Here is a 24889-nt window from a genome sequence, read left to right on the forward strand (position 1 = left end):
GTCATATTTTTTCGAACGGACATTGTGGAAGTGTGAAGTGGATCGAGAGATTTTTGTCGGAAGTCCCTCATCTTTATGTTTTTATTTAGATTTTACCGTGTAGTCTTTTAAATTTTTCTAATTGGCCGTCATTATGTAGTACCCGAAACTTATAATTTATTTCATTTTCCTCCCTAGAGTATTTTTTTTGTTTCATTTATACCCCTTGGACTCTTTTACTATTTCTTCGTCTTGATTCTTTCAATTGCAGACTGCAGACAACGGTTCTATTTATTGTACGTTAAGCGAACGTTAAACGCTTTCCAATTTTACCTGTCCATATGAATTTATATATACAGTATATGTTTTAAGTTACAAAAGTTGACCATTCTTAATTATATTATTTGCTAGGTTATTATACATTGTTAGATTTTTGTGTGTGTGTTAAATTGTTGAAAGCTTAACCGTTTCAAAATTTATGTTTTGTTTGATGAAATCGATAAACTTTGTAGGTAAAGAAGTAAATAAATATGGAAGATGGAACCATATTGTTATTTTATTACTAAAGGGAAAACAATATATTTGAGCATAATGGTGGGCATGGTAATTTGAAAATAATTTAATAGAAAATCTAGACATAACCTCACCCGAGATTTCACTTTAAATTAAAAAGATTGAAATAATAACAGAAATATAGTAGAAATCTGAATCATAATGCCACCATACAGAAACGAACCGTGCTTAGCCTTTTTCAGTTTACCTTTTTGTAAAGGCATTAATTTTCAATTAGAATTTCATGAGTCACCTGTCACCACAACACACACAATAAATTACAACTGTACTATTAGTCTACTACTATATAGCAAAAAGAAATATTTTGGTTATTAGATAATCGTTATTTATTTCTTGACCCTACCAAACGTTGGCAATCCCTCCATTTTATGTATAAATTGATTTTTTTTTAGCTTAAGATATCGATGAAAATGTAATCATAACAAGCAATTAACTAACATAATCCGTAACTAAAGTGCACTAAACGACAATTTAACGACTAACAACAACCAAACAATTTATAGAGTCATATTTTGAACTTTAGATTTGAATTTTCATTTTTTTTTGTCTATAGGTTAAATAACTAATTTTGACAAAATCTATATACAAAAGGACACAGAAAAAGAAACAAAAGATCATCCAAATTTGTAATTAAATGAACGGACCACAAATTTGTTGACTGTTGAGGGACCTTTGCAATCATATAGTATAATTGGATTCGGACCACTTCTTCCTCCGACATCATCTTGCCTCTTTCAAACTCTTTTTTTTTACCCCTGTCTCAAATTGTTTGTAACACGTTCTCGTTACCTATTCTAATTCAGTATAGTGTATATACTTGTTTTTTTTTTTTCCCTATTCTGCCAATTTATTGTATAGAAAAAAGTATTTTATAAGTTTATATGATATACTATATCAAATAGACAAATACATTCATGCTACATTCAATATTTTGATAGATCATCCCTGCTTGTGTTTATAGCTTCGGAAAACGGACAACAAGAATCAGAGTTCAGAGAATTAATGTCACTCAATCAGGTTTACACATTTTAAGTACATTATCTTCATATTTCAACCCTACACTTAACTGTCTTCAAGTTTATTGTTGGAACAGTAAGTAGCTGAACATGCACAATTCACATATATGATATATCTATACGGTATAGAGTGAGGAAGAAGAAAACTTAAGCCGCATAAGTTTGCTTGAGATATTCAACTATGTCAGCACTTTCAAACATCGCAACTCCAGTGTTTGGATCTTCCAGGTAAGGCACCTGTTTTATATAATAACATAACACAACTCATCAGTGTCTTTATACTTTAACCCTTCTTTTATCATTCACTATGTATGTATTTCTCTAACCCACCTGAAAGTGACCAGCTTTCTCGAGCAATTCCTGCCGTTTGGGGCTACCGCGAGCACAACTGAGGGAAAAGAACAAGCAAAGGAGGGTATATATTACAATAAAAGACTGATATTGTTCCTTCCGTGGTGCTGGTCTTAGAGTTTGTCATACCTGCGCTGAATGTGTGGTAACTCTAATTCTACAAGAACTTCTCGTACAAGTTTGCAGAATGGGGAACCCTACAGGGAAATTCAAACAGACTGTCTTTGGATTATGCAAATAAGATTCAGTATTTGAAAATCGAGAAAAAGTGATGAGATCGCAACCTCATATGCCCAGAATTCGAGTGGCTTAGGTGGTAGTTTTGCTGGTGTGTACAAGTTACCCTGCATAAAAAAACTCAACCATTTTGAGACAAAACCGCTGCTGCTTATACCAATCTTGTACAATACATATTCATAATTCAATAACTATATAGGGAATGTGATGCAACCTAACCATTAATATAGATCTTATAAGTTGTATTTTGGTATTTTCTTTAGAGATTTTACAAAGGAATGTAATAATAGAATTCATCTCACCTTTCCCGCACGACCAATCATTGCAAAGCCAGCTGTTATAGCCTACAAACATCAAAGTAGCAATGTTGGAGTATTATACTCTTGGATTCGGACGCAAAGGAAAATAAACAGTAATATGTGCAAAGAAGCTAACCGTCAAAGCACCAAGTGACAGACTTAAAGGAACAGTTCCATCTCCTGAACAAGTATCACCAAACAGATTAAAAAAGGTATTACTTAACTAAAGATGAGTAGACGATGGCAAAGATGATGCTATTGTCGATAACAACAAACGGAATAGGTAAAATAGAAGTAGAATCAGGCACAAGGGGAAACCCACCATATTTCTCAGATAAATATCTGATGATTCCATCTGATTCATACATGGACACTCCTGTATTGGGATCAACCTGTAATTAAAAGAAACATTATACAATTAAACACATAACGTCAAATCTTATTTCTTACTGATGAAAGTAATGGCAAGGTAACAGAAAGAGTTTTGATTGTGAATAATAATAAGCAGAAAAGTTTAAACGGAACTCCAAGGTTTCTGACACAGCTCATGAACAAAAAAACAACTTTATATTGCAAAGGCTTTCATGCCAAGGACTGAGCATTTATTATAGATGTCTTCTTGAACCACATTTCTGTGATTCATCATGAAGTTGAACTGAAAGCATGGACATATCAGGGAAAAGACAATTACTTAGAAGAATGACTTTCGTGGGAAGAATGAAAAAGAAATAGAAATAGGATAAAATGCCAAACCATGTACGGAAACTGTTGTATACCACCCATCTGTTTAACCTTGGGACGGAAATTTGGACTCCCTCTTGGACAAGGATAGTACAAAATATCAAGATCCAACACTGCAACCATTTCCCTGACCTGTAAAATCTCCATATTAGTAGAGTGTCACATTAATCTGGCGTGATACATAAGAATAAGTATGAAGAAGAAATATTTTTTGTTCCAAGGGGAATCAGAAAAAGGGAAGATGCAAATAACAACTTGTTTTAATGGTATGAAGCAAATATTTCAAGTAAAACAAAATCTTCAGAATCTCTTGGTTAACTGTGAAACATCGAAGACAATGACATTGATTAAGTAAAAGAGTAGAGAGAAAGAGAGAGAGAGAGAGAGAGAGTTACCTTCCGGCAAAAGGGACAGCTTAAATCACAAACCGGAAATAGGAGAAAAAAGGAAACATTCATTCAATATCAAGTAGTAGAAACCAAATGAGTCTAAATGAAGAATCAAACACAGAATCAACAGAGCATGCATACCCTTCAAACTCATATATCTCAATGGGTTTCTCAGGACGAGGCCCGATCTTTGAGGTTTCCTTTACCGTGATCCCTACACATATATCATCAACCATTATGATTACCAATTATGCACAAAACTCCTCTGAAACATAAAAAAGTAGCCCACAGATGTGAAGGAAACTAATCCTAATGTTGAACACATATGTATCAAATCCCCTCTAACATCTTAGCCCACGAGAAACAGAAAGGTGAAAGATTAGAACTTTGTTAATAATAATGATTACCGCCTAAACGCAACGCATACTGGTCAGCTGGAATCTCTTCCTTGGACACGAACGATGCAGAGTACCTACTCAAATAAACAACAATTCGAAGAAAATCAAATCAAATTGCTAAAGCTACATCGATTCAAATAAATTATACAAAGTAGCAATACGAAAGTGACCCAGAAACTCAAATTTGGGGGGAAAACAGAGAAAGGGAACAAATTACCCAGAAACGAAAACACCAGTGCCGAATCGGAAAATCAAACCAATGGAAGCACCCAAGACATCGAAGAGTTTTCCCGATTTGATAGCGAACCGTTTCGGCTCCGGTGGCTTGAAACCAGGAGGAGCAGTGAACACAACAGCAGCTCCAGTGTCGCCACTGGTTTTCGTAGACACTGAGAGTGAATCGGAAGGTTCAGAGGAAGCTTTCACCCTAACTAGGGTTCGAATTGAACTTCTCCGCGGAGAAGATGAAGAAGAAGAAGAAACCGATCGGAGAATCGGAGGCTGACGGAGCTGGATATTGTTCACCACTATCATCCCCGCCATCCGATTTTTTTCCTTTTTTTTTTTCTTTTTCTTTTTCCATTAATTTATTTTTAACGTTGATATATCACAGATTATGGGCCTTAATTTGGGCCTTACTTTGGGCTTTAACCTTTTTTTTTAGAGTTTTTGACTCGGTAAAGAAAAAATAATATATTTATTTTTTTCTTTTTGTGCAAAAAAAAATATATATATTCAACATATTGATCCAACGTTCGGTTTGATTTGACTTAATGACAGTAACAACAGTGAGGGAAATATGAACGTTGTGATGAAACGGTAACATTTTCTTACCGTTTGAAAATATAATATTTCTGTTTTACTGGGAATATGAACGTTATGACTCTCTCTATAAGTACTCCTTACTTCGGTCTAAAATCTGAATCCTCTTTACTTGGTTTACTTCTACTTACAAATGTCGTATACAATCTTTTTTTTTTTTTTTTTTTTTTTAATTAGTCCTCTTAGGTCTGTTCTTCCCACTTAAGGAGTTCACTCACTCAAACTTATCTACCCGAGACAAGAAAAATAAGCATTTTTTTTTGTGCAAATAGAAACAAGCATAAGCATCCTCATTACAAGGTACAAATACTATCTGTATTGAACATTAACTATTTTGTTTACCTTTTTAGCTCGTTAATTCTTGTGTTTAGATGATTACCTTTTTCTTCATCTTTTGTAGAGTTGAACACCAAATTGTTAATGATCTATATTACAAATCCAATTTATATATATTGTTGTCTTGCCTTCAACTATGCGTAATAAACTGATTTTTGGCTTCTTTTTAAATAAATTCATCTTTAATTTTAGCTAGATATTTTATATGTTGGGTCTAAGAAAACATAGAATTAATGAAGTTTTCTTTTTTGTAATGAAAATATAAAGAAAGAACGTGGGTATTGACTAGAAGAATGCTATTTTGATTTTTATGTTAATATATATGCACGTGCAAAAATTGACAAACGGAGGAAACTATTGTAATGAAAACTGATTTTGATTAATTAATTTTGCAGATGTGTTGAAGGGGAAACAAAGCAAGCCATCGGATTGTGTCAGCGTTTTCTTTGTGAAGTTGACCAGAGTGTTTAATTTGTAGAATATTTTGTATCGTTTTTCTTTTTCGTGATAAAGATGTATTATATAGATGTATGTGTGTAGATGTATATAGGTTTGAATGTATAGATGTATGTATAGATGTTGTGAATATATAGATGTATGTATAGGGTGTGAATGCATAGATGTATGTATAGGGTTGTGAATATATAGATGTATGTATAGGGTTGTGAATATATAGATGTATGTATAGGGTACATAGATGTATATAGGCTGCATACGTATGTGGGAGAGCGTATAGAAGCGCGGAATGCGTGACTATAGAGTGTACGTAGTAGAGCGGGAGTGACAACGCGAGTAGACGAACGCGGAAAAACACTAACAAACACACCACAAAACGTTAGTCAAAACATTAAAGATTTGAATGAATGTTATTAGACTGGGACGTACAAATCGGTCACTAGCATAGTCTGTCTTAAACATTAAACCCCCACTTAACAAAAAAAAGAATTACAGTGACGGATTTGTCCATCCCGTATAAATGGAGAAAGAAAAATCGAAATGTTATATCGCTAAGTACTAAAAAAAAAGAGAAGCCTAACAAATAGATATTAAAAGTCTGTCCATCCGTTTTAAATGAAAAAAATACATTAAAGTTAAAATATGCGAAAAGAAAAATCGAAATGATTCGAAGTATTCAAAAAAATCTAATAAATAGAAATTAAATGTATATTTTATGAATGCTTGAGAAACAAATTCAAATAAAGTATAAAAAAAAAAAGCAAAATAACTGAATCGGTAGTCAATTAAAGAAAAATGTATAGTTGAGCGTGAGTTTTGTAACATAATTTTATAATTGGGCAAAAGATTGCGATAAACTTTAAATCACATAACCGAGTCTTGAAGACACCGTTTAAAACTTGGTAGAAGCAAAAGCAGTAGTTTCAAAAAAGAGAGTCTTTGGACGGTGCCTACCAACAGAAGACCGCCACGTGTTGTAAGAAGGTTCGCTGGAACCTAGCACGTGAACCGACCAAAAGCATGGGAACTACGGCCGAGTAATCTAAATTCCTTTTGCCTTTGTCACATCGTGTTTTGTCCAAAAGACATCATCGCCACAAAAGGGCTCTCTGATCTGTACTTTCCTCTTTCTTTTCTTGTTTGTCAAAGGGCTCTGTACTTTCCAAAAGAGAATGAGAATGGAATCTCAATCTTGACTCAAATTGTCCTTTATAGTAATCTTATCTGGATTTATGTTGCTTCCTTTTTCGATTACCTAATTTCGTCATAGACTACACAACTTACAACTTACTCCAGATTACATTATTTTTTTCTCAAGTTGAATAAGCATACAGTACTATAATATGACGTTTTACGGTAAATCTGTCAAACTTAATCTAGCTATATGTATTAATTTTGTAATACCAAACTACAGGTAATGACACAAATCTTGAAATATACTAGTAATATTTACTTCTGGAAAAAATCATTATTTATATAAGTTATTAATATTACAATACTTCTCAGATTGGCTGTTTGATAGCAATTCTACACACAAGTTTAATGTAACGTTTGTACATGTCTATGTACTCCAATTAGTTTCTTATGCAATATTTCTTTTTGGTATATATATATATGGTCGTGTTTATAGTTTTGTTTTTTAGATTGTAATTACATGAGTCTTCTTGATCTAGAGAAGTAATTAAATTAACACTTTTTTATGACAATCAAAAACACATTAAAAATAATACAAGATTTTGAAAAAGGTGTTGAATATTCAAAAGTAGAACCAAAGCAAATCATTTGTTGATTTGGCCTTTGAATGTAGGCTGCCTGTGCTCTTTCAAAACAATTTTCTTTTCCTAGGACACATATATGGTGATAAATTATAGACAAAGACATCCATAGAAAAACACTACTCCATGATCATTGCCTGTAAGACCAGTGCATTGCATTCACCAAATATGTGCACTCTTATTTTGTATTTATTTTGTTATTTCTCTTGATTGCCACTAGTAAGTATTTTTTTTTTTATAATCTCAATGTAAAACATAAACATATATATCTAAATGTGCAATAACCACATACAAATTGTATAAATATACTATTGTAAAACGACTTTATAAATTAAATTAAAAGATGTGTGAATAAACTATTTTAAAACCAAATTTCTGAATAATAGGAGAACAAGTACTGATCAGGACTTGGTAAAAGTTTTCCAAAACCAATTCCATTCCACCGATTGAGATATGTAGACATTGTTTCTGCCACCACCACTATAAGAGAGTTAACGCACTCGCGAATGGCATGCTTTTTTTTTCCTAGCTAGAAAGATGAAACCACTGTATCAGATGAAACCATAGAGAGTAACTTATACACCCAGCCATTACCTGTTTTTTATTTATCAAGTTTTTTTTTTTTTTTTTTTTTATCAAATTATTTAATAGCTTGTGATGTGATAACCTTTACCTCTCATCTTCGTTTTATATATAATGATCCCATGCAAGATATTTATAATTATTAGATATAAACATATATACATATTTGGAGAAGTTAGCTAAGAATTATAAATATCTTGCATGGGATCATAATAAAACGATCATCATGAATACTTGCACCGCCAACTCAATTCTACAAGTAAAAACATATAAAAAGATACATAGATCGAGTAATGAACAAATGCACCACCCCGACCACACCACCCCACCCACTATAAAAAGGGAAACGAGAGAAAAATCAAATCAGGTCCCACCCGCACTAATTACGAAACGAAATCCCAAAACTCCTATAAATATACAAACATAAAAATCTCCAAGCAAAACAATATAAAAACAAAAAAACAAAGTAAGAAAAGAAGAAGAAGAAGATGGGGAACTGTATAGTAATGGAGAAGAAAGTGATAAAGATAGTGAGAAATGATGGGAAGGTACTTGAATATAGAGAACCCGTTAGTGTTCATCACATCCTTACTCAATTCTCTGGTCACACTCTTTCTCACAACAACACTTATCTTCTGCCTGATACTAAGCTTCTCTCTGGCCGTCTCTATTACCTCCTGCCTACAATGATCAAGAAGAAGGTCAACAAGAAAGTGACGTTTGCCAATCCGGAAGTGGAAGAGGAGGACGACGAAAGAAGATCACTAAGAGATGACGACGATGATACTAGTGAAAGCAACAACAACGTCGATGGTGATGAGAATAAGAGTGTCGTGAGGATGAAGATCATTGTGCATAAGCAAGAGTTGGAGAAGCTACTTCAAGGAGGGTCAGTCCACGAGATGATGTACCAGACTCTTGAGAAACAACTTTTGCTTACTTCTTTTGATGATGATGATCTTGAATGTAATAGCAGCTGGAAGCCTGTGTTAGATAGCATACCCGAATCTGAAAGTCTTAGAAGAACATAAACACATAGATCTTATATATACATAAAACTAGTCTAGAGCTTGTTCAAGGTCGACAAAATTGTTCTCGAGTTTTGTTGTATAGTAGTATATAATAAGCTTTGATTTTTGAAGCTATGTTATAGAAAAAGACTGTGATAATTGTCATCTTAAGTCAAGCTTCTCTTTTGTTTTTCTTCTCTGTTTCCAAGTAAATTTAAGTGAAAATTCCATCCATGTTTTTTGCTATGGAATGAGAAGAACTCAAAAGAAAAAGTAACAACCATATATAATTAAGACAATATAAAATGATGAAAAATTCATATGCACTTGATTATTTTTACTATTTAGCATATGTTTCAGAGCAAGTCCCACTATATATAGTTCAAAATGTTCTGTTCACATCTCTTCATGATTATGAGATTAAGTTGATTTTGTTCATAGTTAAGAAAGAAAGTAATGTATTTTGGTAGAGACATCCACTAAATCGAAAACCAAAGAAAGTAATGTTGGACCGTTTCCGGTTTAAGATAATCTAACCGGGACAATTTGAAGAGCCGTACCAATTGGTTTGGTTTGGTTCGGTTTTGGATTTGCTGCTCTGCGACTGCGTCGTGGGGAGAGAAGATAATCGCTTTTTCCAGGCGCAGGGGAAAAAAATCTGAAAGCTTCGATTTTGAACCATATAAATCATCTCCCATGGCGGAAATTCGAAGTCTTTACTAGAGAAGACGAAGACGAAGAAGAAGAAGAGAAATCTTTGTGATTAGAGAATGGCGTGTGTATCGACATGCTTAATCCTCTCCCCTAGGTTAACTCAAGTGGGTTTATCTTCAAAGATTCGTCTCAGATCTCCCGTTGATCGTTGCTCTTTCCCCGGAATCTTGACGGAGGGGTGTCTGAGCACTCGTCGGAAGCTCACTCGCCATGGAATCGCTGTGGTGAAGGCGGCGAGTTTAGATAAGGTTGACGGTGCAATCAAACCAGGAGGATTGGTGGAGAGTGATAAGTTACCGACGGATGTACGGAAACGAGCGATGGATGCTGTGGACGAGTGTGGCCGGAGAGTCACTGTTGGTGATGTCTCTAGTAGAGCTGGCTTGAAGGTTACTGAAGCTCAGACAGCTCTTCAAGCTATTGCGGCTGATACTGATGGGTTTCTTGAGGTACTAGCTAGTTCGATTTCATGCCCATTAAGTCAAATTGATACATAAATTTGTATAGCCGTAAGGAGATTAGTGTGGGAATATATTGAGTAGCTCAATTGCAAAGAATTGAGGAGATTCTGATATAAAGTATTGATCTTTGTTAAGAACCAAAGGCGACAATACATTAGAAATTTGAATAGCTGTAATGAAATTAGTGTAGAGAAACTCAATTGCGAAGATTTGAGGAGATTATGATAAAAAAGTATTGATCTTTATGCGTTACATGTTCCGTTTTAGTCTGTGTGAATGTGCTAATATTCAATGAAATGTTTCTTCACTCAGGTGTCGGATGAAGGTGATGTGCTTTATGTTTTCCCAAAAGACTATCGGACTAAGTTGGCTGCCAAGTCGATAAGGATACAAATTGAACCATTTCTTGATAAGGCAAAGGTAGTGTCTTTTTTTTTTTTTTTGTTATGATTTATCCATTACCTTTTAACGGTGAACTTGATTTGAACTCGAATGTTCTGAGATCTATTATGTGACTGGCAGGGTGCTATAGACTATTTGGCTCGTGTTTCCTTTGGCACGGCGCTTATAGCGTCCATTGTTATTGTCTACACGTCAATTATAGCCCTGCTTTCAAGCAGAAGGTATGTGTTTTACTTGACTTGCAGTTAAGTTATCTTGTTATCATTCTGGACAGTGGTCTAAGTTTGAATTTTGCACTAACCTTTTTGGATTTTGTTAAAAGCGAGGATGATAATCGTCAAAGAAGACGCGGGCGCGGGTATGATTCTGGATTCAACTTCTATATCAACCCTGTCGATCTGCTTTGGTAATTTTACTTTCAGTGGATTTTAAAGGGCTTCTTCTACTCTTAACAAATAGAGATCAGTAATTGATTTAACGGAATCTCCTAGTCATATTTCTAGTGTTTTTATGTAAGGTACTGGGATCCCAATTATTACAACAGGCGACGAGCTCGAGAAGATGAAGGAAAGGGAATGAATTTCATTGAATCTGTAAGTGGAAGTTGAATTTGAGAGCTTTCATGCTTTGTTATATGTTCCCCACCCTCACTGCTTTTGAGTGGTAATGGCTTAATGTAAGTACGGGTTGATCTCTAGGTTTTCTCCTTTGTGTTTGGAGATGGAGACCCAAATCAAGGAATTGAAGAAGAGAGATGGCAGATGGTAATGTACAGGACTTGAATTTACTCACTTTTTTCTTCAAGTTCTGGATCCGTTTTAGGTCACTAGTTCCTGGAGACATCTTCGATGATGTTTAAAAAAATATAAAAAAGTTATAATAAGTAAATTGGTGACTACTTTGGACATATCTAATTGAAGGCAGTGCTTGTTTTTGACTCGTATAGGTCTTCTTACAAATGTTATGTATTTGAAATGATACATCACGCTCATATAAGAAAGTTTTAGTAATTTACTCGTTTTTGATAAATATCCTCAGATTGGCCAGTATATAACTTCCAGAGGAGGTGTTGTTGCAGCTGATGAACTTGCTCCATACCTTGATGTGCCATCTTCAAAGAGTGCTATGGTTTGTTTTGCCTATTGTCTCTTCCAAAGGGAGCTAATAAAACTAATTTTGTTATGCTGAAAGCTGTCTTTGTACTCCTTTACCTCTTGCACTAGTTGTATCACTAAATAAAGTAAAAGAGATACTGTTCAGCTTCTCAATTTTTATTTTTAATGTTTGCAGAACGATGAATCCTACATTCTACCTGTTCTTCTTCGGTTTGATGGTCAACCTGAGTTGGATGAAGAGGTATGCAAACCCTTTTTTGGGTTGCTTGAAATGTGATGCCCAAAAGTGCATGATCTGCTGCTTTTTCTTTGGTCATTTTTTATTAACAATTAAAACCTGTTGCTTAGGGAAATATTTTGTATAGCTTTCCGTCCCTGCAACGTACAGCTTCTGGATCTAGTAGACGAAAAGAATATGTGGGGAAATGGTTTGACTGGGTTGCAGATATGGAGAAATTCTTCCAGGAGAAAAAATGGCAATTTAGGTTCCTATCATTGTTTGAACTTGGATTTTAATGTCTTACACTTAATGAGAAGTTTTTATTGCATTTGTGGTTCAGTCTCTGACAATGGAATCTTCTTTCTTCACAGTAAAACTAATACATCCGAGAGAGCATTGGTCATTGGCCTAGGTGCAGTAAATCTTTTTGGTGTGATTGTTCTAAACTCATTGCTAAAGTAAGGCCCTCCTATATTATACTCTGCCTAATATTTCCTTGTGTGTGTATATGTAAATGTCTAACGCAACTTTGTTTTTGTGTTCGTTTCCAGCGAGATGACTGTCATGCCAGGTGGATTTCTCACATTTGTTAAGAACATATATCCACTACTTCAGGTATCATTTAGTTTCTGTTGATATGGCAAACTACTTTTATTAAATTGTTTCCTGATTCTGGTTCGCTTTAAACATGATTAAGGTTGTTTCTAAGCGTAATTCACAAACAAGTTCTTAGTGGATTTTGTTTGCTTACTTAAGTTATCCAGATGACTGGTCTTCATTAGAAACCTTGTGAACTAATAATTATCTTGGTCTCCTTCATGAATGTATGAACGATTATGCAGGTATACGCAGGTTCATTCTTTGCCATTCCTTTGATTCGGTGGTTTTCAATCAAGAGAAAGAATAACCAAATAGAGAACAGAAACAAAGCTCGGCTACAATTTGCACGAGCACTTGAATCTCCAGATATCGCACTACGGCGTAAGGTAGGCACATCAGTAGTAACATAAATCTAGTGAGATGTTTAATTTGGTTTCTGTTGATTGCACTATATAGAATCACTAATGCGACAGCCAAACATGCTATATTTTCCTAAGAGGAGATAGCTTCACCTACGTTTTCCATTAGTACCTTTGCCAACTAACATCAAGGGTTAGGTTCTGAATCTTCTATGAGTCTGCGTATCTGTGTGATCTCTTTATGTGACAGTTGAGATAGTGGCTCTTATCATGCTCTATAGCACCAGCCAGATTAAAGCACATTTCTTGGATTATTCGCCCCGAAACTTCATGTGTATATATGTTTTTTCTTATTACGTGAGAGTTGTGAAATAACGCCTTTTAAATGATGCAATACAGCTACTAAGTGCAAGGGATATGGCGCAAAAGACAGTCATCGGGAAGGAGCGGATCGTGTATAGTACAGATAGAGATATGATGGAACAAAACTATGAGACAGACGAGTGGGAAAGAAGATTTAAAGAGTTGGAAAAATCGGATTGAAATGTGAAATCTGGTAAGTGATACTATATTATAGCTCTAACGTGAAGAAATAAAACTATCAATAAAGAATAAATAAAATAATTTAAGGGGACCAGTTATATGATGCAGTGTGGTCTAAGCCAGTTTCACATTTTCTTGCTGCAATTACTATTTATTGGTTTCTATATGAATCACACATACATCTCTCATAATCTCACCTCATCTGATTTTTTTAGGGGACTGACTTGTTGTGACGTAGTAGCTCACATATCATCCACAACACAGAACAACTATCTCAACAACTTAAAAAAAACATTCATGGACGCTCGGAGTTTCAAGAGGATTGACACAAGCCATGGTACATACTATTTAGACATTCTTCCTCTCTCTGAGACAAGAGAAAATAATTGGTTTATAGGGTCTCTTTTAAGTTCCAGAAGTGCTGCTTCTTAACACAATAGATTATGTACAGTAAATTGTGTATATACGAAATTCCAAATTCTTGCTTATGAGAATATTCAATGTATTATTATTATTTTCCTTTTTTTAAGAGATCTCATCATTAATTTGCAATTGAAGGACGAAACTGAATTGAAACGGAGTAATGTGGCAAAATTGGTAAATATAAAAAACTTGTGGGGGCGATATACAGAAATAGATAACGTGGAGGCTAAAATAAGCGTGGTGTTCACAAGACCAGTCTTTTCTTTCGCCTCCCTTCTTCTTCATCGTCGTCACCAAAGTCTTTATTGAAAAGTTCTCAGAAAAAAAATAAAAAAAGGAATAAATTTTCCAAAAAGCTTGAAACTTTCGTCTTCCGATGGCGAAAAACTTATAAAATTGGATTAATTGTAGAAGAGATTGTGAAGAGAAAGGGATTCTGAAGGATAAATCATGTCGAGATCTCTGGTGAAACGCTTCGCTCCTTATTTGGCTGGTCGTATTAGAGAAAACCATCGGTTGCTTAATTTTGCTTCCGTTTCTGCTCTTAGAGAAGCTTCTTCTTCTTCTTCTTCTTCTCAATCTGATACGTCTTCTTCTCTCGAGGTTGTCCATCTCAGCGAAAATTGTATCCGGGTATGATTGGTATCTATCTGCTGTTTTGAATTGATCTCTTTGTTAATCCCGATTCATAATTGGTTTTTACGTAATTGGTTTCTATTGGACTTTTGCTCTAATCAGATTGAAAGATTCTGTTTGTTTCGAACAACATCCATAGTTCATGATTCTACAGAAATGGAATAAAAATGAGAACCTCTTCTTACTTCTATATTGTTTGAGTTGAACTTACCTGTTTTAGATTGTTGGAACTTGGAAGCAGATATTGTTTGTTGTTGTTTTGCTCCTGCTCTTGACTTTTATGAGTGTTGTCATTTTGTCAGAGGATGAAAGAGTTGCAATCTAGTGAGCCGGAGAAGAAACTGCTTCGCTTGGGTGTAGAGACGGGAGGGTGTTCTGGTTTCCAGTATGTGTTTGAGCTTGATAGTAAAACCAATCCTGATGACAGGTACTTTGATAATAAAACCATTTACTATTATCTCGTTCAGGCTAGAAGAATCATCTGTTGCAAAACTGCGTCTATTTTGTCTCAGTTTTAGTTGTTCTTAAACATTGCAGGGTTTTCGAGAAGAATGGTGTCAAATTGGTTGTAGATAATGTTTCATACGACTTCGTGAAAGGTGCTACGGTTGATTATGTGGAGGAACTGATCCGTGCTGCCTTTGTGGTAAACTAAACCCCTCTTTTTGTCATCTTTCCTTTTCTTAACTGCATAGATAATCAATGGAAGCATTCTTGCATGTTTTGCCTGATGAGCTGATAGGGGACAAGATATAATTTTGAAACTGCATGTTTTTTTCAGTAACCTTATGTAAGATTTTCATTTGATTTCTGTTTAATGCTTTGGTGTTTAGGTAGCTGAAAACCCAGCGGCAGTGGGTGGATGCAGTTGTAAAAGCTCCTTCATGGTGAAACAGTGAATCACTGAATCTATCTTCTTTACATGGAGTAGAAACCACATTTGATCGTTTTGTTTATTACATGTAAGTTCTGCTATGTATCAAAAGGCATAACTAGGGAAAGATAAAAAAAACTCTGTAGGCTTCTAGCTCAACAAATGATTTGTTCATCCTATTTTTAAAGAATAATGGAAAAGATTTATACAAAGAGGAGTCTTGTATCTTCTCTTCATTTACACAACAATTTGGTCTCTACCTGCTCTTGATCATACTTCATAGATCTCAAATCACAAGTCCAGCGGAGGATAGTGAGTCCTTGTGAGTACTTAACAGAGAAGAGCGACTTAACTCCTTTAGCTTTCCCTTCTCCACCAAGAACACTCTCTGCGCCATCATCACTGTCTCCAGTCTATGTGCAATCACAATTACCTGTAAATTCAAACATAACAGCCATGAAACCATTTGTAATAATCTCACTTAAAAAGGTTTTTTAGAACAGAAGAACCGGATATGTGCTTTTACCGTATGGTCTTGCATTACACGTTCAAGAGCTTCTCTGACTAGCAATTCAGACAAACTATCCAATGCTGATGTTGCTTCATCCAATATTAGTACAGATGAGTTTTGATAGAGCGCTCTAGCGATAGCTAGTCTGCACATTTGCCAATATTAACAAGACGTAAGCATCCTGAAAAAAATATATAAACTGGTTTGGAACTTCAATGGAAGAAAGAAACAATCACTCTTCCAGACCCCACCTTTGCCTCTGGCCTCCGCTTAAGCTTGAACCCCTGGGACCAATTCCTGTGTTGTATCCCTCTGGTAGGTTTCTGATAAATTCATCAGCATTTGCAGTTTTTGCAGCAATCTTAACTCTCTTCATATCAATTCCTGTCGTGATATCTCTGTACCCAATGTTGTCAGCAATTGTCCCTGAGAAAAGAGTCTTATATGTGTAGAAATAGTTAAGTAACTTCGATGAACCATTATAAAAGTCTTGGGATGAATCATGAAAGGAGTAAAACTTGAGGACAGGAACTTACTGTGTCCTGTGAAACCAGACCAACATGCTTCCTCAAACTTTCCAATTTAATATCCTTGATGTCATTTTTGTCAATGAAGATAGAACCTATTCGAGGAAACATTGCAATTAGATGACAAATCTTTGGTTCTAAACATTGCGAGTAAATAGATACAGAAACTAAGATTTTTCTAACCAGATGAAGGTTCGTAAAGGCGGAGAAGCAATTTGATCAGTGTAGTCTTTCCTCCTCCAGATGGCCCAACAAGAGCTACAGTCTCTCCTGCTTTAATATGAAGATTTAACCCATCCAAAACGGGAAGCATATTTTCGTCATATTTAAATGATATATCGCATAACTCAACTTCGCCAGCAACCTTTTCCAACTGAATGGCTTCAGGTCTCTCGATCACCTAATTTTCAAGACAGGGAGGCCAAAAAACACTTTGCATCAGATTTTGAGACAGACAAAACTAAATCATTAGGAGTATAAATTGAAGAGAAAATCAGAGGAAAGATAGGGTGTAGTAGTACCTTAGATTCCAAAGAGGTCAGATCAAACAAACGTTCTATCGCTGGCTCTCCTTGTTTCAATTCATTATAAGCTTTTCCCAGATCCTGCATGATTCTTTATATTCAAAATCCCAATATGACAGCTCCTCAAGGTAAAGTGGCTTAAACGTATGTCTAATGAACTAGGCAAAATCAGATTTGATCATCCAAAATAATAAAGCAGAAGTAACAGTTTGCGTCTAGGAGCAACAGATTCAATGCCACACTAACAAATGTATTTTACCTGGACAGGATCGATCAAGAAAGCTAATGATGCCACAAAGGACACAATTGCACTAGAGCTTAAAGAAGAGCCTGAAAGTATCACTGCTCCAACACAAAATATCGACAATGATCCGAGATACATAACTTGAACAATCTGAGGGATCAGTGACTTCATTTTCTTCTTCTTTAAACGTTCATCTAGGTCAGCACGAGCATATCTCTGAAACCTCACACTCTCAGAAATCTCTGCGTTATTAGCCTTCACAAACAGAATTGCAGGAAGAACCTAAGGACAAAAAAAGCTCTCCCTTTAGTAACTAAACTTCTCCGTATATGAACAGGAAGAAGAAAAAATACGAAATGTAGAATGTTCAAGGAGAGGAAATCTCAAAGAAGAACAGAAGAGTACCTCATTCAAGTAGGTAGAGAGTTGAGCAGAGGCAATTTGTGCCTTTCTGGATATCTTGCGAAGTCGGTCACCTAGATATGCTATCAGAAGTGCAACGGATGGGATCACCTAGAACAAAGCCCAGTAGAAAAAGAAAGAAACTTCACATTCTCAAACTAATAAGAAAAGTGTAGAGCAAAAGACACACAAACAAAACAAAGACAATCACTTCACTCACCATTGCAGAGACTAGTGTCAAGGCAGGACTTGCAACAATCATATGTGCCGTCATTACAGATATCTGGATAGCACTGGGCACAACTGTCTGCCATACAGGTGTAGCACAGAGTTTATTATAGTTAGCCAAAAAAATTGGAAAAAGAAGGAAACTTTATCTCATAGAAACATTCATAGTAATAAACATTCATAGTACTGACGTTGAGAAGAGCATAGATAGTGTCAGCAACTTCAGAAGCTTCAGCAGTGATCCTGTAAGCAATATCTCCTGATGAAATCCCATTCCCACCTTCAAAGAAGTCTAACTCTCTCTCTAAAACCCTCCGATACGCGAAAACACGAATCTTGTAAACAGTGTTCAAAGCAGCTTCCCAAAGAAACGCTTGCTGGAGATAATAAGCAACAACCTTAGACAAAACCAAACCTGCCAAGACGAGACACTCGCCTTTGAGGTTCATCAAGCTGGCAGCATTAGCGTTTAAGTTAGAAGTGAAGGAACCGAGCCTAGGAACAATCTGAGAAAGCGATACAACAGAGACACAGCTGCAGAGCCAACCAAGGAGTACGGTTCTGGATTCCGATTGTAGATATGGTTTAACATTTTCAAGGGGTTTTAGTGAATTGACTGTTGGGTTATTGGCACGGAGACGGAGAGTGGTGGTTTTACGGGAGCTCAGAGGTTTCGTAGATGGTTGAAATGTGGGTTTGAGAAAGAAGAGAGATGAGCTCCGGCGATGAGATAGCGGCGGTGGAGGAATGAGGAGACACTGCGGCGTCGTTATGCGGAAGAGAGATGCCATTTGCTCTCTCTCTCACAAATTGTTATTTGCTAATCTAATTCGGTGTGAATTCTCCTTAACCGAACCTAAACCGACTATTGAAGCTATCATCAGCGTTTTTATGAATTTACAAAACACAGGCCCTTTAATGGTCCATATATATCTATACATTTTGAGGAAAATTGTCAAATACTTAAAGGTTAAATGATTTATTAATTTTATAAATGGAAAAAAATCTCAAAACAAAAACATCATTTTATTTTTTAAGTGATGAACAAAACATGAATTTTACATGTGGACATGTGGTGGACTAAATATCTATTTTTTATTGATTTTCTAAATAATTCATAAAACATAAATTTGAATGACTATAAGTAATAATTTAACGGTTTGATTATCCATGAAAAGATTTGTCTGAATAGTAAAACAAAACCAATTTAACGTTTAATGTCTGTTAACACACTTCGATAACGTCATGCCTTGATAAAGTCAAGGAAAAGTTGTGGTTTTTTTCAAAAGTCATTTAAAGTTAAGAGGTTTAATTTACCACAAGAGAGAGATTAATGTAGATTTGAGAAATCCGTCGTGATCATGGCGATTTATTCGACAAAATTGGCTTTCAGATATTTCTCCAAGATGAGTCTTAAATCTAACTATATATACATATTATATAGTATATTAGTTATGCAAAGTCTATGAAATTTTTAATTAAGTACAAATTGTATGCATCTCATTTGGTTGATGATATGATAATATATTTTTATCTAATTAATCATGAGTTTTTATCACCAAACTCATAATTATTACAAAAGGCTGTTCCAAACTCATAAGAGCGTTTGCTTGACGAATAAGAAACCAATACAACATTCAAGTTTTTCCCCCAAATTTTACAATTTTTAACTAGTATTCATACTTAATACAAAAATTATCCGTTTTGAGATTAACCAAGTTGGATTGAAATAGTTCCTTTTAGTTACCAGAGCCGAAGCCACGAGGACCTGGCTTGCTCGATGCTGACTCTACAAATTTCTTCCTTGAGTCGGCCTTTCTCTTCCTTCTCGCAGTTCCAGGTGGAGCCTTAAGATACATTTACAAGAATCCATTAAAACTCTTTCAGATGTCAAACGGTGAAGAAGAAGAAGGAAGAAGAAACCTTTTGTTGTTCTGCTTTCAACGCGTCCTCGAGACCGCTTAATGCAGGAATTGACCCTCCTTCCATTACTCCCATCAAGTTCTTCATTTTCACTCTCATTTGGAAGATTTGTGCTACGAGTGCGCTCACCTTAACAACAACAAACAGCAACAAAAAAACGGTATTGAGAATCTTCTTCTTCTCTTGTCTGAGATCTTCTGCAGAAACTAATATTTGAAATCTGACTGAGAGAGTACCTGCTGTTCTGTCTTTCCTGAATCTTTAGCAATTCTTTTTCTTCTCTCTGGTGATTCTGCTAGTAACTCTGGTCTCTCTCTTTCCTCTGTCCAACATATTTAAAAACCAAGAATAAGACAACCAAAATCGAGTTTACGAAATGCATTTTGTTTGTTTGATGGAATGGAAGAAAGGAACAGAGAAAAACAATACCGGGTGTCATCACTTCAATCATTGCTTCCATGACTAAAAGATTCTTTTCCGCTTCTCGGATTTGTGCTGGACTCACTTTCCCCATTCCGGGTATCATTCCAAGAACTCGTGTCATTGAACCCATTTTCGCAACAGCACGAGTCTGCTTTAGGAAATCGTTGAAGTCGAACTTTGCACTCATTATCTTCTTCTGTAGATCTTCAGCATCTTCTTGACGCATCTATAAAGACAGATGAAGAAGACTTTTCAATGGAGAGAGAGAGAGAGAGAGGGAGAGAAAGATACAGTTTTGATTGTAATTATAACTGAGAAAGAACTTACAACTTCTGTTGCCTTCTCTACAAATGAAAGCACGTCTCCCATTCCTAGGATTCGTCCGGCCATTCGATCTGGATAAAAGGGTTCAAGATCCTCCAATCGCTCTCCACGTCCTACCAGTTTGATTGGTTTTCCAGATACCTAGTGATACCCATTTACGAGTAAACCTATTAATGTTAATACATTAAGTAACTTTTCTATGACATAACTGATCATAAAAGAAGAACACTAACCTCCTTGACACTCAAAGCAGCACCACCTCTTGAATCACCATCTAGCTTTGTCAAAATGGCTCCTGTGATTCCTATCTCTACATTGAATGTTGTCACCAGAGCTGTAGGAAGTACATAAGCTCATCTTAGTATATATGACGGATACAGGTCCGGTTATGAAACTAATTCATATTCACGATGTTTTAAATCTTCTTGACAAATGTATAATACAAACAGCGTACCTGCAGCTTCTTGTCCAGTCATGGCATCAACAACTAGTAACACTTCTGTGGGATTCAGAAACTTCTTCACGTCTTTTAATTCGTCCATCATGCCTTTATCTATCTGTCACAAAGAGTCAATTTCATGACTAAAGCTGCAATAGTTTTATTTTATGATACAATGACTCTCAAAGACGATAGATTACCTGAAGTCTCCCTGCAGTATCCATAATAACTACATCCACATTATTCTTTTTAGCTTCCTTTAGACCTTGCTTAGCTATATCTGCAGGTTTTATATCAGTCCCTGCTGTATAAACCGGCACACCAACCTGAAACAAAGAGGGCATCAGGGAATACTGATTTACGTAATCGAATATCATCAAATATTCACACACAGCTTCTCTTTAGCCATTTCTACGAATGCACACAAAGCTTCAAAAGTAAAAATTTCAATACCTGTTCACCTAAAATGACAAGTTGATCGATGGCAGCAGGTCGGTACACATCTCCAGCAATAAGCATGCAAGACTTTCCCTGTAAATATCATAAACGTCAATGTAATTTGACAGAGAGTATCAAACAATGCCACCAAAGTCTCCACTGTATTTTGAAAAAGCATACCTGTTTCTTTAGGTAACAAGCTAGTTTAGCGCAAACCGTTGTCTTTCCAACTCCTTGGAGCCCAGCCAATAATATTACAGTAGGACCTGTTTTAGCAAACTGTAGCTCAGATACTTCTCCACCCATCAATTTCACTAGCTCATCATGTACAATCTGAAACATAGCCATGATGAGCCACACTTCAGTACTATTGAAACCAAAATGATCATCATAGAGTGAGTCAACTACAAAAACCATTATGCTAATGAAAAAAATATGGGGAAGAGATGAAACAGAAACAAAAAAAAGAACCTCTTTTTATTGCTGATTACCTTGACCAACTGCTGATCTGGTTTGACACCACGAATGACACCCATTCCAACGGCTTGGTCACTAACAGACTGAACGAACCTTCTAACAACTGGGAGACTCACCTGTTAACAAAACCGCAAAGCGACTAAATAAGTTTTAGACCACATTCTTCAAAAGAACCCAAATGAATGAAACAGAACAAACCACCACTCACATCTGCTTCCAGGAGAGCTCTTCTAATATCTCGCATTGGTTCAGAAATATTGTCTTTTGTCAAGACCTCTGCAAGTTCAAATAACGTAACTAGCTTTAAAAACCGTTGCTAATCCTTTCTGTATCCACCAGTAACAAGATCACACAGCCCTTAATTCAACAATCAATAAAACAATGCTTCTCTAATCCCTTCCTCCTTCTCGGCTTGTGTTGAGTTTAGCTAACTACCGAAGCTAATAGCTCAAGGCAAATAAAAACAGAAAAAAAATCGAACCTTCGCCTTTGAGTTTGCTCCAAGCAGCTTCGAGTCCACCAGTCAACTGACCAAACATCTCAGCTCTCACTTGGCTCCTTCTGTATCTTCCATAGCCAACAGTCTTCGAATTCACCCAGCTCCAGATCTTTCGCTACTCAACACAGAAGAGCATCACAAAATAAACCAAAAGATCCTTACAAAACAGAGATGAAAACGAAAACGAAAACGAAAACGAAAAGAAGCAAAATTTGAAGCCAAACCGAGGAGGAGAGATTCCTAGAGGAGAGAGAAGCTGAATTGCTGGTACCGGTGAACGCAGAGCTAAACGTAGCCCTACTGCTTCTGCTGTTTCCGGTACAGCTCTGAGTACAAGGAGTTCTATTCACGGTGAAATGGCTGGAACATTGCAGAGCCTCCATTAGTAGTGAGAGTGATCAAAAGCTCAAAACTTTTCCGCAAAAATCTCTTCTTATCTTTTCTTCTTCTTCCAAAGATACAACCTTTTTTTTGTTGGATGGTTCCATTTTATCTCTTTCGATGACGTGGCCGAGTAAGATGTGAGCTTTCCACAAAACGCAGCGTATGTAATCCCCCCGGCCAGGAGAAGAGGAGGCGCGTCTGTTGAAACACGCGCAGCCGATTGCAGAGAGCCATCTAATGCCTCAGATCGTGACAAATGTACGGCTCAGATCTTAGTTTCAAGCTCAACGGTTTACTTACTTTATTGTAACATCAAAGACAGCAAAATACAAGTGTTATTTAACTTTAAAGCCAAAAAATATTAAGAAACTTAAGAACTAGTAACAAAGTAAAAATTAATTTTGAAACAAAAATTTTAATGAATTTATTTTTAAAAGTATTAACCATAAGAAAGAAAGAAAGAAAAAAATCATTTAAAAACAAATAATTAGTAACTTGTATTATAAATCTACACAACAATGCAAAAACAAATTAGATTTGTGGAATCTCTAATGATCAATAGATTAATCTAATGACTGGATCCAAAATCTGGCTAGTCTTCACATTGCATTGTAAATCTATTTTCCAAGTTTCTATTATTTAAAAAAGTTTAAAAGATAAAAATTCAACTTTTAACATAAAATAAAACCTTGAATAAAAATTTTAATTTAAAAAAATAGAAAAATAAATTTGTGAAAATTTGTAAAAAAAAAACTTTAAAATCTATGAGAAAGAAGAAAAAAATCGTTTAAAATATAAAATATTGAATTATATTAATTATGTAAATAAAACAAAAAAGGGCCAGAAATTTACCTAGACACTGTTTAATGGGCTGGAATTGTTTTTGTTGGGCTTTTGTAGACCTCTGTGAGCACACACGATCGACAACTCTAATCCTCTTTGCAAACAACGAACCGGAAAAAGCGAATCCCCCAAGCTCCCAACTCCGATGATCCCTTGATCTATCGCCATCATCTCCTTCGCCGGAGAGTTTTTTCTCCAACATCGTGACTTCCGAAGCCTTGAATTCCGGCGACCTCTAACTCGTACGAATCGTCTCTATCTCTTTCTCTTTCTAGGGTGAGACTTGGTCCCCAAGTGACAGAGATCGATCTTATTATCGATCACATGCAAACAAAACTAAGAATGGTCTCTGTCGTCGTTTATAGGATCGGAGACGTTATGCGTGTGATCTCTCTCGTCTTTTTCGTAGCTATACCAAAACGATTCACTCTTTTGACTTCTGGAATGATTTAAACAAAGGAAGAAGAAGAATCAGAGTCAAATCAAAGCGAGAGAGGCAAACGAAGCAGACAGAAATCGAAGAAGATAATTGAGTAAGAAAAAAAAAATCAGAGAAATTGCGTCTTTAACTCTTGGAGAGATAGGAGTGCGAGACCAGGTCTTTTATAAACAAGATATGTTTGGGACTCAAGTTTCCCTTTTTTTTTTTTCTTCTTTCTAAAGTTTCCTTTTTGTTTCTCTTTACACTTAGGGTTTGTTATATACTTACTAGTCCAGAGCAAATCTTCCACGGCTCAACTTTAGGTTCGGTGTCGGTGATGTATATAATCTAACCGTTATAGTCGGTTCGGGTTATCCTATTTTTTTTTTGTTTTTCCTTTTTTTTTACTCTTTGCATTAGAATGTGAAGCTATGCTTATATAATCTGCTAATTTATCTATCTGTTTATCACAAAAAAAAATCCAAGATCAATCTTCTTCGTTAGGATTTTGATTTATTTGACCATTACTTAAACCATTGTTTATTTGTTTTTCATTATCAAACCTTGTCCTCTGCTTCCTTTTGTATTTTTGGATTCCTGATATTGAATATTCCTAGTTTCGATTTGCTACTTCATTCACAAGTTGATTAGACTTGGTGGATGTATGTTTTGTCTCTTTTCCTACTAGACTAAGTGGCTTATGCTTTACTGTTTTTATATACTTGAATTGTATTTGTAGGTGACATCAGATGAAGCCTTCAAGAAGAGGGCTAATAAAAAGATCAGAACCAAAAAAATTACCCTCTTTGATGAAGAAGACTCCAATAACCTTGTATTCATTGTCTGACACTTGAGCTGATCACAAGATAGCACCAATAAGGGAGGTTGACGGTGAATTATTATATATATATATATGTGTTGGATGCTGCAAACAGAGAATAGAAGAAGAGACACTGTCTCTTGCTCGTTAT

General features: G+C 35.7%; 6 protein-coding genes and 1 long non-coding RNA gene across 9 annotated transcripts; 4 read left to right on the forward strand and 3 right to left on the reverse strand.

Annotated features, from left to right (window-relative positions):
• Positions 1–1542: 1542 nt before the first annotated feature.
• Positions 1543–4621, reverse strand: LOC104734411 (uncharacterized). Of its 2 annotated transcripts, XM_010453982.3 has the most exons (12): positions 4201–4562; positions 3993–4057; positions 3727–3799; positions 3592–3610; positions 3209–3328; positions 2778–2847; positions 2592–2635; positions 2459–2500; positions 2204–2263; positions 2049–2116; positions 1899–1956; positions 1543–1805 (listed from the first exon to the last, which is right to left on the reverse strand). In XM_010453982.3, exons 1-12 carry the CDS (start codon positions 4524–4526, stop codon positions 1716–1718), a joined length of 1035 nt encoding a protein of 344 aa, XP_010452284.2. In that variant the 5' UTR covers positions 4527–4562; the 3' UTR covers positions 1543–1715. The 2 variants fall into 2 exon arrangements, with proteins under 2 accessions (XP_010452284.2, XP_087337848.1); XM_087481722.1 differs by lacking the exon at positions 3592–3610 and having other exon boundaries at positions 3209–3337; positions 4201–4621.
• A 294-nt stretch (positions 4622–4915) lies between these two features.
• LOC104734412 (uncharacterized) lies at positions 4916–6799 on the forward strand. The gene is made up of 2 exons (XR_759273.3): positions 4916–5105; positions 5537–6799. It is a non-coding gene; the product is annotated as an uncharacterized LOC104734412 (long non-coding RNA).
• Positions 6800–8379: 1580 nt separating this feature from the next.
• LOC104734413 (uncharacterized) lies at positions 8380–9135 on the forward strand. Its single transcript, XM_087480450.1, has 2 exons — positions 8380–8502; positions 8605–9135. The coding sequence occupies exons 1-2, from the start codon at positions 8443–8445 to the stop codon at positions 8983–8985; spliced, it is 441 nt and encodes a 146-aa protein (XP_087336576.1). The 5' UTR covers positions 8380–8442; the 3' UTR covers positions 8986–9135.
• A 385-nt stretch (positions 9136–9520) lies between these two features.
• Positions 9521–13902, forward strand: LOC104734414 (uncharacterized protein At5g03900, chloroplastic). The gene is made up of 14 exons (XM_010453985.3): positions 9521–10127; positions 10452–10559; positions 10662–10762; positions 10864–10947; positions 11059–11134; positions 11240–11305; positions 11580–11669; positions 11832–11897; positions 12005–12141; positions 12248–12334; positions 12428–12491; positions 12719–12862; positions 13235–13391; positions 13594–13902. The coding sequence occupies exons 1-13, from the start codon at positions 9735–9737 to the stop codon at positions 13376–13378; spliced, it is 1560 nt and encodes a 519-aa protein (XP_010452287.1). The 5' UTR covers positions 9521–9734; the 3' UTR covers positions 13379–13391; positions 13594–13902.
• A 34-nt stretch (positions 13903–13936) lies between these two features.
• Positions 13937–15523, forward strand: LOC104734416 (iron-sulfur assembly protein IscA-like 2, mitochondrial). The gene is made up of 4 exons (XM_010453987.2): positions 13937–14434; positions 14740–14864; positions 14975–15083; positions 15271–15523. The coding sequence occupies exons 1-4, from the start codon at positions 14252–14254 to the stop codon at positions 15334–15336; spliced, it is 483 nt and encodes a 160-aa protein (XP_010452289.1). The 5' UTR covers positions 13937–14251; the 3' UTR covers positions 15337–15523.
• Positions 15323–18653, reverse strand: LOC104734415 (ABC transporter B family member 29, chloroplastic-like). 2 transcript variants are annotated; one of them, XM_087481723.1, is made up of 10 exons: positions 17939–18653; positions 17740–17826; positions 17523–17630; positions 17133–17399; positions 16871–16954; positions 16533–16749; positions 16359–16444; positions 16074–16261; positions 15838–15967; positions 15323–15744 (listed from the first exon to the last, which is right to left on the reverse strand). In XM_087481723.1, the coding sequence occupies exons 1-10, from the start codon at positions 18536–18538 to the stop codon at positions 15598–15600; spliced, it is 1914 nt and encodes a 637-aa protein (XP_087337849.1). In that variant the 5' UTR covers positions 18539–18653; the 3' UTR covers positions 15323–15597. The 2 variants fall into 2 exon arrangements, with proteins under 2 accessions (XP_087337849.1, XP_087337850.1); XM_087481724.1 differs by having other exon boundaries at positions 17740–17822; positions 17939–18646.
• A 678-nt stretch (positions 18654–19331) lies between these two features.
• On the reverse strand, positions 19332–24071 carry LOC109124636 (signal recognition particle subunit SRP54, chloroplastic). The gene is made up of 15 exons (XM_010453989.3): positions 23507–24071; positions 22495–22953; positions 22253–22385; positions 21980–22047; positions 21786–21887; positions 21475–21627; positions 21310–21387; positions 21057–21182; positions 20872–20974; positions 20651–20751; positions 20421–20558; positions 20100–20319; positions 19907–19992; positions 19671–19799; positions 19332–19594 (listed from the first exon to the last, which is right to left on the reverse strand). Exons 2-15 carry the CDS (start codon positions 22651–22653, stop codon positions 19487–19489), a joined length of 1704 nt encoding a protein of 567 aa, XP_010452291.1. The 5' UTR covers positions 22654–22953; positions 23507–24071; the 3' UTR covers positions 19332–19486.
• Between the last annotated feature and the right edge of the window lie 818 nt (positions 24072–24889).

Source organism: Camelina sativa, chromosome 13 (genome assembly GCF_030686135.1).
Source record: "Camelina sativa cultivar CO46 ecotype springtype chromosome 13, ASM3068613v1".
NCBI lineage: Eukaryota > Viridiplantae > Streptophyta > Magnoliopsida > Brassicales > Brassicaceae > Camelina > Camelina sativa.